The 20447-nt window shown below is 47.1% G+C and overlaps 1 protein-coding gene across 1 annotated transcript in view; it reads left to right on the forward strand.

Annotated features, from left to right (window-relative positions):
* The window catches only part of KIAA1324 (KIAA1324 ortholog), a 61312-nt gene that overhangs the window by 37909 nt on the left and 2956 nt on the right, over window positions 1-20447 (forward strand). Inside the window, exons 8-20 of the mRNA XM_006179938.3 lie at window positions 4445-4533; window positions 7931-8108; window positions 8819-8947; window positions 9347-9437; window positions 11069-11174; window positions 11390-11527; window positions 13722-13985; window positions 15244-15417; window positions 17341-17521; window positions 17829-17925; window positions 18396-18497; window positions 19657-19783; window positions 19861-20039. Of these exons, the coding sequence (XP_006180000.2) occupies window positions 4445-4533; window positions 7931-8108; window positions 8819-8947; window positions 9347-9437; window positions 11069-11174; window positions 11390-11527; window positions 13722-13985; window positions 15244-15417; window positions 17341-17521; window positions 17829-17925; window positions 18396-18497; window positions 19657-19783; window positions 19861-20039 (1855 nt within the window). The remainder of the gene's footprint in view (window positions 1-4444; window positions 4534-7930; window positions 8109-8818; window positions 8948-9346; window positions 9438-11068; window positions 11175-11389; window positions 11528-13721; window positions 13986-15243; window positions 15418-17340; window positions 17522-17828; window positions 17926-18395; window positions 18498-19656; window positions 19784-19860; window positions 20040-20447) is intronic.

Below are 20447 nucleotides of genomic sequence, written 5' to 3' on the forward strand. Positions count from 1 at the left end.
ACTGCTCTAAGGGAAAATAATAGGACAGCTGGAAACAGCCTATCTCTGCCGTCCCTGGATAGCATCCCGAAACATCCCAACTTGAGAAACGGGATCTGGTCACTTGAGAGGGTCTTGGGGGCAGCAGGGCTCTGATGTAAGATGGACAGTGGCCCCAGAGGGCCTCTGCTCAGGCAGTCCAGTGGTTGGCACAGGGACCGATCTTCAAGACAGGTTCTGAAACAAACAAGTAGAGAGAGAGAAAGTGTCTCCTCCCATCCCCTGCAAATGCCCATAAGTATTCCATTTTGCTCTTTTTGCACAGAGCTAAGTACAAACCCAGCTCAAGGCCCTCTCTCAAGCAGACGCCCCCATCCCTACACAGACACACCCGCCTTCACACAGGTGTTACAGTCCATGTTTGCTCAGCCAGGACCAACCATTGACCTTGTGAACTGCTTATTTCTACACTGTTCCTAAAACAAAAGTCTTATTTATCTACACAGATCTTGCCAAACGAGTGTAGTTTTCAGCAAGAATAGAAATGTTTAGATCTTGGGGCAAGTTTTTATCTGTAAGTCTAAATGTCTAAATTCCTGTTTTTCCGCTTGAATTTCTTATTTCTGTTCCCTGCTCTATCAATGACAGTCTTTGTTAGTCTTTTTCTCCAGCTTCCTTTCCAGCTCCACCGTGGGACAGGGTTTAAATGGCAAGATGGTTCTAGAAAAACTGCCTACAAGTGTTTTGATCTATGTAAACTGATTTTTATCCAGAGAGCTAATGTGAAAGTGTTAGATTGGGAATCTGAGTTCTTGAAATCTATTCTTTTGCCATAAGTTTCCTAATCCACCCCCTTTCACTGGAAAGTGAGTTTTCACAATGAAGATTATGGTCAGCGTGGGGTACAAAGAGAGGCAGATTTCTTTGGGACTTGACTCTTCCAGAAGACAGGGTCAGTTGGAGGCTGGAAAAGTGCAGAGAGAGTCTCATGTGAGCCTATGATGGAAGGTACATAGATGGTCACCACCCTGTGACCATTTAGTCATTCACTTGCAGATATATTCCGAGTGCCCACGAGGTGCCAGGGCTTGGGCCTGATGCTAGGGTTGCAGCTGGTGTCTGCCCTCCAGCTTGTGTCAGAAGTGGAAACAGTTATAGAAACACCAAGTGTAAGAACTCCATGGTGCAGGAGGTGCTGGGATGGGAGTCCTGAGGGTAGTGTGTGGTGGAAGCAAAAAAGAGAAGTGGTCAGTCCTTTCTGTGGGGGGAGGAAAGGCTTCACGAGCTGTGGTCTTGAAAGATGAGCTGAGTCTTGAAAAATGAGTTGAGGATTTGATGGGGGCAGGATGTTCCAGAAGAAATGTGAGCCGAGGCCAGAAGTCTCAGGGATCCAGGAGTAACTCAGTGTGGCTGGAGCTTACTTGGAGAGAATTAGTCTCTAAGGCTAATAGGTGGGTAGGGAACAGATTATGGATGAACCCTTCTGTGTTATTGCTACAGAGTTGGGATTTGTCCCTATCAGTAGTGGAAGCCATTGAAGAATTTAAAACTGGGGAAGGACATGATCTGGCTTGTGATTTTGAAAGACCACTCTGGTTGCTGTTTGGAAAATGGATGAGGAAGGGAAGAGCTGGAGGCAGGGGCCACAGTCGGAAGATTTTGCAGCAGGGGCCATTGCTAGTATCCAGGACCTAGACCAAGGAGCTGATCGGGGTGGAGATGTCAAGGACAAAGTCTTGACTGAGAGCACCTTTCTCATTGATAGCTTAAATTTGATCATTTGGGTTAATTCCTCTGTGTTATGTTTAATATTAGGGACTCATTTCCTAATAGAATAGCACAGGGTTTAAGAGCAAAATCAATAAGGTTCAAATCCCTGCTCCACCTCTTACTAGCTATGCCACCTTGGGCAAGTTATTCGTCTGTGCCTCAGTTTCCTCATCTGCAGAATGGGAATGACAACAATCCTACTCCCTCATAGTGTCATTGTGTGGATTGATTAAAGCAGGTAAAGGATTTAGACATGCCTGGCATGTAGTAAGCACTAATTTTATAAATTCATTTACATTAAAGCCTGTCCCAGCAGTCTTCTTCTAATGTGTAAACACTCTGGGCATAGGTAACAAAAATAATAAGTCACTTGTATGGTACTTTATAATTTACAAAACATTATCTCACTTGTTAACTCATAGCCTAGTTCAGGAATGATTTCCCCATTTATAAATGAAAGAGAAACTCAGAGAGGTTGAGGGGTTTGCCCAGAGCCTCAGGTGGTGTATGAGCTGGGCCTCGTGTTCATTATGTGCTGAAATCCTCAAAGGAAATGTTTTCCTTCAATAAAAAGGATCAGAACAAGAATGCTGTACTTCCGGAGGCAGGGAGAAGCTACTGAAAGGAGGAGGAAGGCGCAGAAAGAGGAGCTGGAGCCCACAAGATAAACTTTATCTTCTTACAGTTTTGCCCAGGGCCAATCCTACAGGAATCACTTGTTACTTTCTCACAAGACGTCTAGGTGGATCACTCAAAATAGACTAGTCTCCAACTTCAACACCTTGAGGAAACCTGAGCTAGGGAAGTGAGGTCTGTCTCAGCATTTGGATTAATCATTTATTAAAACCAGCTTAGCAGTTGTCAGTGTGTAAACAGCTGGGCGATTTTTGCCAAAACCTGGAGCTGGGGGGGGGGGTCAGGCTGAGCAAATATTTGACAAGCAGAGAAAGGTCCTTGTGTGGAATGGAACACAGCTTCTAACATGTAACTTGCAATGTGCTAGATCGAACATGCAAGGTCCTGGGGATTGGCATATTTTCAGCATCTCCCCCCAAATTTCTCCTGGCCAAGTCTGTCAAAACCAGGAGTCCCTGGATCCCTCTATGTTGAAACAGGCCTTTGCTTGTTAACCAAGTAAATGAGCTGAAAAGACCCCAGCTGTTTCTCAGCCAGCAGCTCCCTCTTTCCCAGGCTAATAAGATGGGGACAGAAGATGTATGGAAATGTGTGACTGAGGAAACTCCTCAGTGCAGGCCAACAAGGCAGGTAATTAGGAGAGTCTCTGATCTAGCGACTCATTTGATGCTTTGGGAAGAAGAAGGGATCAGCTGAGAAATAAGCCTTAACTGGAAGAGACAGGAGACTTGTAATCCTTATTAAAAATCCCATGACAGTTACCAAATAAAAATAATTCCCACAGACCCAAGTGATAATAGTTACCAGCATTTAGCAAGTTCCTACTTAACAATGTATCAGGTGTGTGCTCGTTCCAGCAAGGTAGATGTTATTATTCCTGCTCTACAAATCAGGGCACCAAGGCTCAGAGAGGTTAAGTAACTTGCCTAAAGTGACACAGCTACTAAATGATTAAGTGGGATCCAAACCCAGATCTGTCTGACTTAAAATATCATTCCACTCTACCAAACAGCCTGTCAGGTAATGTACAAAGAGAGGCAGTCTCACCATTATCACCTGCTTAACTGAGGGTGACACAATATTCATATGAGACATAGTGGTGACAGTAGTACTGGTGGCAGTATTGTACTGGCACTCTGTAAAGCAAAGGTTTTTATTCTGGAGAAAATTAATTCCCTGAAAATTAAAAAAAAAAAGTTATTTGCATGAATTGCGTATATTTTTCAGGATACAAGAAAGAGGTCTTTTTTTTTTCAAATTCCCAAAAGGGTTTGTAATTCAATAAAAGTGAAATCCATTGCTTTAAAGAGCGATTCATTGACATAGTTCTTGCCGTCCAGGGGCTCATAGGGTTAAAGCAGAACTAACCTCGATATAAGAACATACAGAGAGTAAAATAAATAAAATGATAGTTAATAACTTTTTTCATTAAGTACAGTCAAGGGTTAGAGATGGTGCTATGATGCCTGGGAGTGGAGAAGGTGGAAAGAGTTGGAGGAAACCATCACCTTATCCGTGTAGGATGGCTCACGAAGAAGGGGAAATCAAAAGGCGGAAGGCCTTCTAGGCATATAGTAAGAGAAAATTCAGAGAAAGAATTGGAATAAGAGGATGAAGGCACTGTCCTATGCTTTCCTATGTTTTGCTTCAACCCTTCAGGAGTAGAAATACCACCAGCACAGTCAGGATTCTGAGGCACCTGGAAGATGCAGCATTTCAGGGAATTGGGCTGGTGGTGGTTAACCTGCAAGATGGTCCTTCTGGCTACCTCCTTCCTGGCTGGTCTTGGCCCATCCACCTTTCCTTGCCCTGCTCCACAGGGTGGATCCAGTGGTTTCTCATCAGCACCAGGGAGAGGGTGCCTGAGCAGGGCTTTAGGGACTGGAAATGATGCCATCCAGGCAAAGGGAAGGTGGGTGTGCAGAACTTGCTGCTTTCCACGATATCTGTGCTGCGCTGCCCTCCAGGGTCTTGGGCGTCACAGCGTCGTGAGCAAGTGATCAAGAGCTCTGCTTCTTTATGTGACTTTAAAACATTTGTCCTTGCTTCTGCCATTTAGAAAAAGGATCCGCCACCTGCCAAGTGCGGCCAGCCTGCACGGACAGAGATTACTTCTTCACCCACACGGCCTGTGATGCCAAAGGAAAGGTGGGTAGCATGCTCTTGGGGCCCCTTTGCCCACTCCTTTGGCTTTGCCAGATTAAAAGCTCCAGAGGTCCCTGAAGCTGGCACCCGAGAAAACCCCACAGGCCCCCTCAGTGCCCCTGGGGCCAGTGGGGAGGCAAAATGAGGTCATTCATTTCAGGTCAGAAACTGTTTTTGCCACATTTGTTCTTCTGCTTATTCACATACGCTCTGCTTCAAAAAAAAAAAAAAAAAAAAAACGCTTTCATTTTCTTTTGCTTGGTTTCTTCAATTTGCTTCGCCCCCTGGGCAGTGACTGCCTGTCCATGCATTCTTATTTCCTCATGGAATCTGTCAGACTTGTCCCCTCGGCCCTGGTCTGGCAGGTTGGCCGAGGGGATGACTCCTGCTTCCTGGCTCACTGGAGAATGGCCTGACTTGTTCAGTCTCTGCCGGCTCCCTCTTCCCCCGCAGGCTTTCTGCCTCAGAAAGACTTCCCTTTGTAGTCTGCTCTGCCATCCAGTCAGCAGGCATTTTTGGGTACCAGCTGCTGTGCCGGCATCGTGCTCCAGTTGGGGGGCTGGTCAGAGATGAGTAAGACCGGCTCCTGCCCTCAGAGGGCTCACGGTCCAGTGCGGAGGGGACAAGAAGGGTGTGCAGGGCACTGGGGGAACGCAGAAAGGGAATGAGGGCCAGGGACGGCCTTTCAGAGGAGGCCATTTGTTCCCATCTACATCCAGTGACTGTGCTGGGCACTAGGTTTGCAGCAGTTCACGGAACCAAGGGAACATCTACTCCCACAGAGCTTAATTCTTGTTAGGGAGCGAGTGAAGGCAGAGACAACAGATAAACAACAAATGGGTATATAATAAGTTGGATGGTAATAAGTGGTAAGAAGAAAAACGTAAAACAGGATCAGGAGATAGCGCATGACAGAGCTCTCTTAGAGAGGGTAGGGATGACCTTTCTGAGAAGGTGACCTTTGAGCAGAGGCCTGAGTGAGGTCAGGGGGAGCCAGAGCCACACCACTGTCCAGTGGGCACAGCCGGAGTAGCGGAGATGGGTGTGCGCCTGTGACATCGAGGAACAGCAGTCAGTGAGCAGGGATGGCTCCAGGGCACAAGTGGAGGGATCTGTCTGAGATTAGATATTCTGGAGGAACTGTCTGTATCCCTAATGCAGAGCCCCTTAGGAAAACAGGAGTCAGGAATTCTGCATCATTTAGCCCTAAGCATGTGCTTGGCTTAGGATGTATAAATGTTTGCTGGCTGGATGGCTGGCTGAATTCTCCTTTTGCTAATTAAGCATGGAATAAACTCTAGTCCTTAATGATGATTGTTTTCATAGTCATCTCTTACTCCCTCACCTTCCCTAGCAGCCAAGCAAGATGATAGATCTCGTCAGTTGCCCCACAGACCTACTTCTGTAGTGTCTGGTGTTCTGTATGACCTTGTAAAAATTATTGTCATTTTCTTGGCTTCAGTCGACTCACTAATTAAATGAGGACCATCCTGCTCCTCTTCTCCCTCCAGGACATAACATGTGTCTGACTGTGGCTGTCTTTGCTTCCTTTGGCCCTATTCTTTCCCCTCCTGGCTTAGACCAAGCCTTCTAGATCTGTTATGTGCTCTGATGCCTGTAAGCCTGGGTGTCTCCCTCCCCTGACCACCTCGGGGGACCTTTAAATTCTGGGTGGGGCCAGAGCCATTGTACCCTCACTGCAGCCCAGGCAAAGCACAGCTCAGGGAGGAGCCCCTGCAGTAGATGTGGGACGTGGTGAGGAGCCCCTTACAGAAGTTTCGTGCCTCAGATCCACACTGGTTCTGCTCTGTCTCATGATTTCACTTTGTCTTCTAAGCTGTATTTTAAAATCAAGGGACACACCTTGAACGACTCCTGCGATCCCCTCTGAGGCCTGTGCTGTTCTTCATTCTCAGGGCGGGAATGGCCTACCCTTTGGGGCTGCTGAGTGTGCTGCTCCAAGAATCAGCCCAGGCCAATCTGCCTGCTCCCAGACCTTCTCTCTATGAGACCCGAGGGGACAAGTCGGGGGAGATGAGGTTAGAGCACTAGTCTGGGGCTCCAGCCATTGGCTGAGGTTGCCTCTGTTCTGCTCAGAGGAAGGCTGAGCTGAGCAGGGGAGGAGTTGTCTGTTCAGGGCTCAACTTCAATGAAGGCAGCATGGGCTCCTTTTAAGACCTTGTCATTTCTTATCCTGAATAAAGTGGACAGATACCTAATTCACCCACCTTTTCACACGTACAGTATGCTGCACAGAGCATTTCTGGCACCACTCCAGGGCAATCCTTTTGTCTCTGACTTGCCCGAGGACCACACAGGAAGCTGTCCAACCTCACCCCTGACTTGCTGGGGCCTCCTGCAGTCCATCTCCTCTGCTCTATCCAGTGCCTCCAGCAAAAGCCTCGGGGCGGCCCTAGTAACTGACAGACACAATGCTTCTCTTGCCTGCTGACCTGGTTGACCAGTCCCCTTGCCTATTATCCCCCTCAGTTTTTTGAAATATAATTGACACATAACATTACGTAAGTTTAAGGTGTACAATGTGTTGATTCGATACACTTACATATTGCAAAATGATGACCACCACAGAGTTAGCTAACACCTCCACTGGGTCACATAATGACCATTTCTTTATGGTGGTGAGAATGTTTAAGATCTACTCTCTTAGCAACTCTCGAGTATATGATACAGTCTGACTAACTCTAATCACTGTGCTGTACCATAGATCCCCAGAACTTCCTGGCCTTATAACTGCAAATTTGTATTCTTTGACGATTGTTCCTCTTGCCTTGATGTTCTAGAGAATGCCGTGTCTGTACCCCCGTGGGGATTGTTACTGTGTGATTAGTGCCCTTGTTAGACGGTGAGCTCCTTGAGGTCAGGGGCCCGGTCAGTCATCTCTGAGTCACCAGGTCTGGCACAGAAATGTATTAGACTTTCTATAAATGTCTACTGAATACATGAGAAAGCACAGCAAACACTTGGAAGACAAATTGGGACGCCTTAGCCACCCTTCTTTCCTCAGGGCTTACGTGAGCCAACTCCATGCCTTTTTGTGTTCTGGGATCTTCACCAGCTGCTTGTCCTGTGACACTGGTAGTGATAAGAGTCTACACTGGAATCAGAGCTTTCTCTAGAGACAGCTGGTCCCCCCATTCCCTCGGACACACAAGTCCTCTTCAGGTCTCTCTCTCTTCATCCAGTCAACATTCTCCAGCAGGTATTTACGACGCACCGCCGTGTGCTTGGCACTGGGCTAGGTGCCTGCCATACATCGGTGACCAAAACAAAGTTCCCCACCCTGCTGGAGCTAACACCAGAGCCCAGGGCCCCCCACCTTCCACGCAGATTCCTGAAGATGTGCTGCTCCCACACAGGCAGCCGTGCTTTGTTTCTGCAGACGCAGCTCATGTACAAATGGGCCCAGCCGAAAGTCTGCAGCGAAGATCTGGAGGGGGCGGTGAGGCTGCCCGCCTCTGGCGGGAAGACCCGCTGCCCGCCCTGCAACCCAGGCTTCTTCAAGACCAACAGCAGCGCCTGCGAGCCCTGCCCTTATGGCTCTTACTCCAATGGCTCCGGTAACCCCCCTCCTGCCCCACTCCCTGCCGCACATCCCTTCTCACACCACTCATGTGGGCGGGCCTCATGGGCGCAGAGTGTCAGCTGAATACGGCGTCTGTCCGTCCCAGGGAAGCAGTGTGGGCCAGGCCACCTCTGAGGACTAAGTTCAGGGGAGGAGCCATCAAGTGGGCCGGGTCTGTAGGTCCGAGCCACACCTAGAACCGCCTGCCTTCCTCCTCATTCCAACTGCAAATGTGACTCAGTCCTGAAGGCACCTCATCCTCACAACAGAGGCTTCCACCACGTGGCAGTGGTGCTAACTAGAAGGTTCGGGGAGCTAGGATGGCCATCTTGACACGAATAGAACTTGTAAGCCACTCTGCAAAGAGGAATTGGGGGATTTGTGTGTCCACCGTTGTGAATGCATTTGCTGATAATGATGTGAGAAATAATATGCGCTATGTGTATCAGCCTAGAAGATACATTTAAGCTTTGAAATGAATCATTTGACGGGCATGCAGGCTAGCTAGGATATTGGAATGAAGGGTCAGTGTTGACATACACTGTCAGAGTGTTCTCGAGTCAGCTTGATTTAACTGTGCAGTTGTGCGCAGCCCCACCCTTGTGGGGCTGCCCACCGCTGTTGCCACTTGTCTGTGTAACAGCAGCTCCAGGCAGGGTGGCTGCAGCCTTCCTGCTGAATGCGGGGATCTTATGGCTCCCCCAGATTGCAGCCACTGCCCAGCGGGGACTGAACCTGCCGTGGGGTTCGAATACAAATGGTGGAACACGCTGCCCACAAACATGGAAACGACCGTCCTCAGCGGGATCAACTTTGAGTACAAGGGCATGACAGGTAATCGCCTCCCTGACCAGGAGCTCTCAGCTCGCTGCCCTGCCACAGGGGCTCTTCCCACCTCATGTCTCCTCATAGCAGTGATGTCTGGAAAAAAACCAGCTAATCAGGCCATGCATTCCCCTGAATGCTCTACTCCTTATGGACATAATTCTACCAAACCTTAGTTTTTGAGACAAAAACAGAACTAGAAACAACGTGCACATGCTCCAAAGATCTTGCTCTGAGAGTTTCAGAGCCTTTGACCAAAGTAACCAGAAGAGTAACTTGGTCCGTGTTCCGTGGTAGTTCTGGACATCTCAAAGGATGGTGTTATCACCCTTCCAGAGTGTCATCTGAGTGCAAGTCTGCCCTGCACCCAAGACTGCTCAGTATTAACTCCTCCCTCTCCTTTTCCAGGCTGGGAGGTGGCTGATGACCACATTTATACAGCTGTTGGAGCCTCAGACAATGACTTCATGATTCTCACCCTGGTTGTGCCGGGATTTAGGTGAGAAATGCAAAGCTAAGGGGAAGCCCATGCCAACCTCAGCCACATCCAAGTCCCACACAGCTTGGAGTGTTGTAGAGGAGAGGGCTTCTGGCTTGCGGAAGAGTCGGTTCAGAGCAGAGGAGACCAGGGTAATGGTCTGACAGAGTCACCCTGAACGCTAACACTCGTTCCTAGCTGCTCCCCAGGCTGATTTGCCTACTGCTTTCTCATCCCATCTAGCTTCTCCCATCATTTAGCCACACGCTACTCGAATTCTTCCTCCTCACAGCATGAGATAAGATTTTTTTTAAAAAAACTGTAAAACATAAAGCCAGACGTGCACATAGACAGTTCATCTTTATTTGGTGCAAGAAGATTAGGAGGGATTGTTCTTATTGTCTTATTTGCCTCCATGTCCCAAGAAGACCTAGGACAATAAGCAACTTGTTTGCCACTAAAAAAACAAAAAAAACCCAAAAACTACAAGCAGGTGGTTCCATGGAAGGAGCACTGGACTAGAACACAGGGCACTTGAACTTTGCCACTGACTAGCTCTGTGAACTTGGGAAAGCCACTATTCCCCTGTAGGCTTTAGGCTCCTCGTCTGTAAAACAAGAGGGATTGACAGTCTGTGATTCTGGGCTAGCTCGGGTTGAGCCCATTGGTTAGCACAGCTGTGTAGACAGCAGCTGGGACCTTGAGGTCCTCAGATTTCAAGAAAATGGCAAAAGCTGAAAGAAAAGCCATAAATGGATTTCCAAAGCCCAAGTGACGTCTTCTGGCTACATCTGCTTTAAAGATGAGGGGGAACCACGAATGGGCTTGCTTATTGCCAGTCTGGCTTCTCCCTTCCCTCTTTCAAGCTCCCTCCTTTCCATCCCTGCGCAGCGCTCAGCCCACGGTAGTTGCTCAAAAGGTGTTAGTTTCCCTTCCCTTAACTTACATTACTCAGAGCAGAACAGCTTATTCCATGTTCATGAGGTGAGCAAACTTTTTAGACTTTTGAGAGGGAACATTTGCCAAAGTACTTTTCAGTTTGGAAATCTGGTTACAGTAGTAAAGCACTTCCTCACCCACCCACCCCACCCCCATCCTTACCCACTGGGCATGGCTCTCTCTTTCATAAAAGAAGGACCAGTCTGAGAACTTTACTAAAGAAATTACAAGTTGAAGTATCTGCTCATTTGACCTAGGCAAAACCCTCACTATCCTGGGAGGTGCGCTGCTGAGCAAATGTGGACAATTGACATATTATGATAGTGGTGCTTCTCAAACTTTAATGAGCATATGAATCACCTGGAGTCATGTTAACGCACAGATTCTGATTCAGTGGGTCTGGACACCACACTCTGCCAGCAAGGCCATACAGCATTTTATAAAGCACTTCCACGTCTCATATGCCTTTCAATCTCACCACAATGATAGGCGGTAAATAAGAAAGATACTGTCACATCCCTTTTACAAACGAGGAAACTACATTTTGTCTAGGTCTAGGTCACGCAGCTAGGGTGGCAGAGTTGGACTTAGTCCGTGCTCTTTCCAGCATACTCAGAACTTAATCTGCCCCCAGCAGACCCTTTGCTGCCATCTGGGTTCTTCAATAACCACTGCCTGGCCTCTGGAACTGACTTCCGATTTCTGCCCCACAGACCTCCACAATCAGTGATGGCAGACACAGAGAATAAAGAGATGGCCAGGATCACGTTTGTCTTTGAGACCATCTGTTCTGTGAACTGCGAGCTTTACTTCATGGTGGTATGTCTTCCTTTCTTTGCCCGCTTTGGGGCTTCCAAGGACTATTTGGGAGGGTTGGTCCCCTCTGCCCCATGGACCTGACTGTCTGGGACTTCACCATTCAATATGGGTCTGACCAATTGTGATGGCCCCCAGGATGGCAGCACTGTGGGCACCCTCTCCCACACCAGCCACCCAGCCATCTTGCCTTCTTCACTTGCCTCTCTTGGGTTCAGGGTGTGAATTCGAGGACCAACACTCCTGTGGAGACATGGAAAGGTTCTAAAGGCAAACAGTCCTATACCTACATCATCGAGGAGAATGCTACCATGAGCTTCACCTGGGCCTTCCAGAGGACCACGTTTCATGAGACAGTAAGCTCCTCCCCTTCCTCAGACCCCCAGCTTCCAGAAGAGCCTCTGAACCTGGGAGGATTCCTAAGGCTAGCTTAAGTATGAGCTTCAGAATCCTAATGATCGGAAGAATCTTAGGGAGTTAAGCAGAGAACCTCCTATTCCAGCCTCCTGAGGAGCATCAAGCCTTGTCCAAATGACTTCCAGGGGAAGGTGACACTGTCACCTCCTAAAATGACCTCACGCCCCTCAGTAGACCCTGCCCTGAGGACCTGGTATACCCTGTTCAGCCCTGTTCATATTTTTATTTTTTTTATTTTTTAACCAAAAACACCTTTATTTTTGTCTTCAAAGAACAAACTGTTCTTTTCCCAAAATAATCATGATTAATTTACAAAAATGAGCATTTACAATGCATCTTGAAAGCATTTCCCTTTAATGGGAAACTTGGCTTCACAGAATCCAAACATTAAAAGGTTAAAAAAAATCTACTTTGTTGTCATCATAAGACAAAACAGAATCTAGCAAAAGTCAAGGATATCCATTCATACTTCAGGTCTTTTCCAGGAACTAACATTGTTATATTGTTTCCATTTTGCAAAATTTGATCTAATTTAGTAATTCTTCTTCCTTCTGGTGTGATTTCATGTTATTCAGTATGTTTATTTGTCCAGTATCCTATCTCCTGCACTGGTTTGTATGCTATTTGAAGACAACAGCCGTGATTTAAGAATAGTGCCCAGTCACGGCGTCAAGTGCACAGACTGTGCAATCACTGTCTGTTGAATGAATGAATGACAATCAGAACTAGTTTCCAGAGTCCTCTTTTAAGGCTCATTCCAGACCCTGGTGCCTCTCAGCCGGCCAGATAGACAAAAAGGCCTGATCTGGGGAGTTTAAATGCCAGGTTGTGGAACGGGACTGCTATCCACTACTGTAAAGGCAAGTTCAAACAAAGAAGGCTGACAACGCATTCACTAAGTGTGAACCTTATCCGGTGACAGTGAATTTTGAGGAGTCCCTGCCTCAAGAAAACCCTACCACCCCGAAGAAGAGATGTGGGTTGCCTGAGGCCACGGAGACTTGGAGCCTCGAGGAGAGCCGCGGAGAAGGAAAGCAATCAGTCCAGTACATTTTCTTAACACTTAGCCAGGCCTGTGCTGCCCTTCAGCCCCAACTCAGAGTTTCAGCTCCCCACCCCAGCTCCCCACAGAACAACCATTACCTAGAGGGAGCAGCTACAACAGGTTAGTGGTAGTAGCATTAGTCGCCATGGCTACCCTGTTCATATTTTTATTTAAAAAAAATTTTTTTTATTGAGTTATAGTCAGTTTACAATGTGTCCATTTCTGGTGTACAGCACACTTTTTCTGTCATACATGAATATACGTATATTCGTTTTCATGTTCTTTTTCACCATGAGCTACTACAAGATCTTGACTATATTTCCCTATGCTATACAGTATAGACTTGTTTATCTATTTTATATATACCTGTCAGTATCTATAAATCTCGAACTCCCAGTCTGTCCCTATATACCCCCCTCCCCTCACCAAAAAAAAAAAAAAGAAGACAAATGAACTTAAATATAAAACAGAAACAGACTCACAGACATATTTTTAATAACAACAACTCTGGTTTTATTTTCTTAACTCAAAATAATGCAGGTTTATTGCAAGAAAACATACAAGTAAAAAGAAATAAGCAAAAAGAAGAAATAAAATCACCCATAATCCTACCACCCAGAGATGACCCAGTTAACATGTGGAATATCTCCTATGCAGTCTTCATTTCTCTACAAATATTGTTTTCCTTTTATAAGGAAAAGAACTGCTTTATATATATGTTTAAGAGTATCTAGGGGAGAGTATAGCTCAGTGGTAGAGTGCATGCCTAGCATCCATCCCCAGTATCTACATTAAATATAAATAAAAACCTAATAACCCTCCCCCCAAATTTTTTTAAAAGGGTATCTATTGCATATTGCCCCATGGTACTTAATATTTTATATGCCATTTAAACTATTCAATCATTTTTAAATGACACAAAATGTACATTTAGACTTAATAGTGAGTAGAAAGGATACGAAGCTTCTGAAGATTTTTCTCAAGTATCATAGGATAAAAAAGATTAAGTCATACTCTACTATTTCCAGAGCACTCAGTTGCAGCTGCTCAGGCCTTGGCCCACTCTCCTCTTCACTCTTTGTTTCCAGGGCAGAAAGTACACCAAAGACGTCGCCAAGATCTACTCCATCAATGTCACCAATGTCATGCATGGAGTGGCCTCCTACTGCCGTCCCTGTGCCTTGGAAGCCTCTGACGTGGGCTCTTCCTGCACCTCCTGTCCTGCCGGTTACTATATTGATCGGGAGTCAGGAACCTGCCGCTCCTGCCCCGCTAACACAATCCTGAAAGCCCACCAGCCTTATGGCGCCCAGGCCTGCGTGCCCTGCGGTCCAGGCACCAAGAGCAACAAGGTAGCAGCAGTTGACCTTGGCTCTCTGGATGGGCCACCTCAGAGAGTGCTGGGTCCTGGGTAGGATTCTTGAGGGGCTGATACTCAAGGACTCCCCTGAGCATACTCCCAGGTTGGAGTCCTAGTGGACACTCATCCAGGCTGTGACTGTAGATGGAGAGTTCTTAGTGGGAGGGGGTGGTTTTCAGGGTCTGAGCTTCAGTCATGGACAAGTCTCATCTTGAGGTGATGGGTAAGGGAGATCTGTGACCATGTGGTCCAGAGGGTTATCTGGCATCTGTGCAGAGACTCAAGGGGAAGGAGCAGTGGGACTTGTGGTTCGCATTCAGCCTACTTCAATCCAGCCTGTTATTATGGGAATTTGTCCCCTCTTCTTGGGGAAGGTAACCCACCTCTGCTGGGACATACAGTTAATTGGCATTGCCATCTCCTCTCCCAAGGGTCTCTTCTGAAGTGGAACAGCAGTGCTGTTGCCCCCATGCACTTTCCGAATGGAAGAAAGTACCACGGCCAAAAGCTCTTAGTTATTCATTAATGCCTTTAAATAAACTTTAACTGATTACAGCCACATGGACACGCATCTGCAAGGCACTGTTTACACAGTCTGCAGACGTTGCTCCGTTTAGCTGTGCAGTAAGTGCCTCGATTCTGCAGACCCCTGGCAACCTATTTGAGGCGCCCTGGACTTTCATTACAAACTTCTTCCCCCAGGGCTCCCCCTGCTGCTGTGGGAGGGACTGACAGTTGTATACTGCATGGGGACCTTAAAACGGAGCAAGGAAGGGGATTTATGGTTCAGTTTCTCACAGAAAGCCTGGGAAAAAGGAACCTGGGGTTCGGTGAGTTTTAAATGGGGGCAGGGGGCCAGGCTTGGAGCTTCTCTTCTGCTATCCTGGACACCTGTCTTCCAGTTAGCTCCTGTTGTCTTCTGCTTGAAAGTAAGAAGGGATCTCTTGTGACTTGAGAGAGTTCTATAATCTAGGCCTAGGAAAAGGCTACAGAATCGGACCAAAGTACCTACTGAAAAATAACAGGTTTGGGTTTGTACGTCGTATCAGTGCTAATTACTGAATGGCAAGATGCGCATAAACTCCACTGGCCTCTGGTTGACGTCTTTTAACGCCCACCCCCTGTCCATTCTTCCTCTGCTTTCACCCAGCATGGGCCGGGCCAGGCTGGGGAGAGGGACTGCCACTCTCCACTGGGCACCCCCAAGGCCCTGCCTGTGCCGCCGGCCTGATGGATCCCTTTCCCCTCAGATCCACTCTCTGTGCTACAACGACTGTACCTTCTCAGTCAGCACTCCGAGCAGGACTTATGACTACAACTTCCTGGCTTTGGGAAACACCGTCTCTGTGGCTGGGGGGCCAAGCTTCACTTCCAAAGGGCTGAAATACTTCCACCACTTTACCCTCAGTCTCTGCGGAAACCAGGTAAGGTGTGCAGGCGCCGACAGTGTGAGCACGGAAAGGGGGCGCCAGTGGATAAGAGGCCAGAGAGGACACAGGAGATTCAGGCAGCAGAGGAACCGGGGGGATTCAAAGGTTTTTAAATGATTATTATTCTCCCTGAGGACTTTCTCCTCCAAAGTCAAGTCATTTGGATTAGAAACATTTATAAAAATGAAAATGTTTAAAATAAAGTATCCATTGACTCCTCCCTGACCTTTCTTTATTCCCTCAAAATGATTACATGGAAACTATGCATGTGTATCAGCTATACTTCAATTTTAAAAAAACTATGTAGGAGAAAGATTTTTCTTTTTCCTTGAAAAAGCAGTCTCCAGTAATCATGGCACTTGTTCATGTGTTGTCTAGAGGCTGGATAAAATAAATCATGCTTAGTTCGTCTACATGTATCTTTGCTGACAGTACATGTTACCATCAGCATTTCATGCTGCTGCAAATATTCTGGATCCCAGATTCAAAGGCAGAAATGTAAAGGGTGATCACATCAAGACTGCACTTGACTAAATTACAAACAAGCCAGGATTAACAGTCGGAAAATCAGTTTCGAACATTACAAAATAAAGAGTGTCTTGAGCATGTAGTCTGTGACTCTGTGTGGAGGTAAGGCCTTTACACCACACAGCTTCTAGACATCTTCTGCAGCACACAAAACAGTTGATTTGTGTTCATATAGAGAACTTGTCGAGAAATAGGCTAATCTGTGAAAGACTGGAGACAGATGTCTCTATCTCGTTTTTCAAAAGTCTTTGAAGAAGTTAAAAGAGAGCCTGCGAGGTGACAGTGATGACTCAGGAATTGAGACTGATGAAAGCAAGTCCCACATAGCAAAAATTTCATTCAGTGAGTTGGGAGAGAGAAGATGGGAATTTGGAGAGTCTGTGTTTTTTTCTGCTTTCTTTTTTTCTTCTTCTTTGCTTCCTTATTCTTACATAACGTGAAGGTTTCTTTCTGTTCTCGTGTTCTTTACCTATTTCTTACAATCTTGACAATAAATGCCAGATTTAGCAACTTAGCTCTATTTGTAATAAAATTTATAGTATCGAAAATCCTGCATTCTAAATGCTTAGTCTACTTAAGTTTAAAATATTGAACAAATGATTTTACATTAGCAGGCAAGTTATATATTGATATTCCATACATTTAAGAAATTTTTGAAGGAACCATCCATATCTCAATATTTCTTCTATTACAAAATCACGAGGAAGGAGTCTCAGTTCCTACCATCTTCCAGAGTTCTATTCTATACAGTTTGGGTTGTTTTAGGAGGAGAAGCAATCTTTCTTCTCTTGATAAATATTTTTTCATGGAATAGGTTCCAGTTGCTCCTACGATGCCCTCCCTCCAGAGAGGGAAAAGGCTGGTTATGAGGACCCTGTTTTAACCCCTGGGAGACACTGTCTGGAAAGTGCTTCCAAGACAAGCATGGTGGAATCACAGCTCCGAGGAAGTCACAGACAGGGAATGTGAAACAGGCCAGATATTCAAATAAATTTCATGTGGTCAGTCACATGTTTCAGTATCTGCCGAGAAAACCGACTAGGATAAGGAAGGCCCTTAACCAGTGGGCTGGTAGATTAGATCTCCAAATCAGTTGCCACCATCACAACCCTGCTCCTACAAGCCTCCCAGGTGACTCCATGGAAACAAAAGACTGAGGGGGGAGGTCTCTGGCCAGAGTTCCAGAAACTAGGACACCTAGGCCTTATCCTTAGCTTTTTTATCTTTTTAAATCTGTCTTGTAATTAGAATCGGGATGAATCATTCCACTGCAGCATACTCTTGGAAGGCTGAAATTTTAGACATGGAAATACTGTTCCCTGTTCCCTTTTGGGACTTCTTCTGTGATCACTCGCTCCTTCCCACTTCCTCCCCACATCCCCTGCCCAGGGTAAGAAAATGTCCGTGTGCACCGACAATGTCACAGACCTCCGGATTCCTGAGGGTGAGTCAGGTTTCTCCAAATCCATCACAGCCTACGTCTGCCAAGCGGTCATCATTCCCCCGGAGGTGACAGGCTACAAGGCCGGAGTGTCCTCGCAGCCTGTCAGCCTCGCCGATCGACTTATCGGTGAGTAACTCAGTTGCTCTAGTCTGTTTTTCGTGAATCTGTGTAAGAGAGAGTGAGGCTACTGGGCACTAAGGTGAAAGGTCCCAGATGAGGGAGGGGCCCATCATCCTGACCTCTGTTTTCTAGTCCATCCTGGGATACCAAGTGCCCCTGGAGCTACTGACAAAACTTTGGTTCACCCTTTATGAGCCATTTAGGGATGTGATGAGATGAAGGCAGGTTGGATGTGGACAGATATTGAAAGGATTGAAGTGGTTGCCAGCTAAATGCTACTAGTGAGAACTAATTAGGAGCTCTAATTTGGCAGGCGTGACAACAAATATGACTCTGGATGGAATCACCTCCCCAGCTGAACTTTTCCACCCGGAGTCCTTGGGAATACCGGACGTGATCTTCTTTTATAGGTGAAAACGAGAGGCTAGGGTAATGCAAGGGAAACCAAGCCCCCCCCCCCCCCCCGCAATCTCTGTTGTGTCCCTCCCTCTCTAGCCACCTACTACTCATCAAGTCAGAACACACCCAAGGGCTAGCAGATCTGCCTAGCCATGAGAGCTAAAGGCTGGGAGTTCTCCATCCCAGCTTCTTGGGTATTACTGGGGCAGGTCTGCCCCAGCAGCAGGGAGGAATATTGGATGACCTATGGAGGACTACCCTTCCCATCTAAGGAGGCTCCAGTATTATGCATATGCTAACATTTCCTAGACCAGCACATCTCCCCCGACCAGATCTCCCTGATCCTCACTCTCTCCTATGCGTCAGGCTGGAGCCCAAGTCCTGACTCCCCCAGTGGGGGAACTGTTCCATGTTGACTTGGTGGCTCTCCAGTGGCACAGATGAGTGACTCATTCCCCCATGGGGGCTGTTTTCTCTGCAGGTCCAATGACGTGACCCAGTCCTGCAGTTCTGGGAGGTCAACCACCATCCGCGTCAGATGCAGTCCGCTGAAACCTGTGCCTGGGAGTCTGTCGCTGCCAAGGTAAAGGGATGTAACAAAGTCTCCCTTCCTTGGACTCATCCCACCCCAAGAACCAAAGGTTACTGAAAAAGAGCAAAAGAGAAAACCATCCGAGATCCATTAATGGGCTCTTGGGGACACAGCCATGCCTCCAAATCCTCAGTCTTTAGATATCAAGAATGGGTCAGGAGGAAGAGCCAAAGCTGCCCTCCCACTCCCAGACCACAGCGGGGCAGCTGCCTAGCAAAGTGACTGAGTGCTGGGGCTGAGAGCCACATTCAATTTCCCTCTTCCATTTCCTAGCTCTGTTATGGATACAGTTCTTACCTTCTCGAAGCCTCCTCTTCCTTATATGTAAAATGGGGATGATAATAAATTCCCTTACGGGGTTGCTGTAAGGATTAAAGGACACAATGAAATTTGAGGACTTCCCCCGGTGTCAGCAATGTACTTGCTATGACTATTAGGGTTAGTAAAAGTTTAGGGAATCCTAGCAATCTCTCCACAATGAAAGACCCAATTCTGAGTGTGATAGCAGAGTGCACTAAATCGAGAATTCTTGAACTAATCTGACTACAGTACCCTACCCCCACCTCCCTTTTCATTTTTTATTTTTCCACACAACACTAACATCTTGAGGGGCACTAGTGTCTTGAGGAAGATGGTCAGGGAGATGGAGAGCCAAGCAGGACATTTTGACCCAGCAGTGGTGTCAAAATGTAGGCTCGCTCTTCTCATTGCAAACATCACAGAAAAGTACATGACAGGGAGCCATGACCTGAAGTCCGTTCCTGAACCCTGCCCCACCACCCTCCCCGGCAAGAAGCTGCATAAAAGTGACTTTTGCAAAATGTCACATGTCCATGGGGAGAACAGGAGCCTCTGTTAGCTGGGCAGGTTAGTTGGGCAGCCTGCTGGGGCTCAGACAGCTTACATTAGCTCTCATCTGCTGTCAGTAGAAACAAACAGGCAGAAGGTGGGGAACCTAGGGGAGGGTGCTTAGCAGAAGGGCAGTCAGAGAGCAAAACCTGGGTTAAGGACTAGGTGGAAGGATCCTGATGGAGCTAAGAGTTTGGCAAGGAGAGGATGGATCAGGCAAGCTGTGAGATGACAGGACTCCAGCCAGATCTTCCCAGCTGTCTGGCGAGTAAGCCCTCAAGTCTCCTTTCTGCTTTGCTAGCACATGCTCCGAAGGGACCTGTGATGGCTGTAACTTCCACTTCCTGTGGGAGAGCGTGGCTGCCTGCCCGCTCTGCTCGGCTGCTGACTACCACGCTATCATCAGTAGCTGCGTGGCTGGGGTCCAGGTATGTTTCTCTGTTTGGGGACTTCCCAGGGGAGAACAGAATGTGATATCTGAGTTCCTTGTTTTTCTCCCCAACAGAAAACGACCTACGTGTGGCGAGAACCAAAGCTATGCTCCGGTGGCATCTCCCTGCCTGAGCAGAGAGTCACCATCTGCAAAACGTTAGATTTCTGGCTGAAAGTGGGCATCTCTGGAGGCACCTGCACTGCCATCCTGCTCACCGTCTTGACCTGTTACTTTTGGAAAAAGAATCAAAAGTACATACGGGGTATTGGAGTTTGGGGGTAGCCAGGGTGGGATCTTTGAGTGAGAAGGGGAATATCTGAGAGTATAAATTCATGGAGCTTTTCTCTGGAGTTGGCCATATCCCTGTGACTCTGGCCAGAGACTTGCTGAGCCACTTATTCGGTATATGCCTTGGTTATTCTGACTCCTAAACAGGGATGGTACCACATGGCAATCTATGAATGGCTGTTAGATCATCAAAAGGAAACCAACGATGGGGGGAGGGTATAGCTAGTGGTAGAGTGCACGCTTACCATACATGAGATCCTGGGTTCAATCCCCAGTACCTCCGTTAAAATAAATAAACCTAACCCCACCAAAAAAAAAAAAAAAGAAAAAGAAAAAAGAAAAAAAGCAGAGAATTCTTAATTTGTTGTTAT

The sequence above is a fragment of the Camelus ferus genome, chromosome 9 (genome assembly GCF_009834535.1).
Source record: "Camelus ferus isolate YT-003-E chromosome 9, BCGSAC_Cfer_1.0, whole genome shotgun sequence".
Lineage (NCBI taxonomy): Eukaryota > Metazoa > Chordata > Mammalia > Artiodactyla > Camelidae > Camelus > Camelus ferus.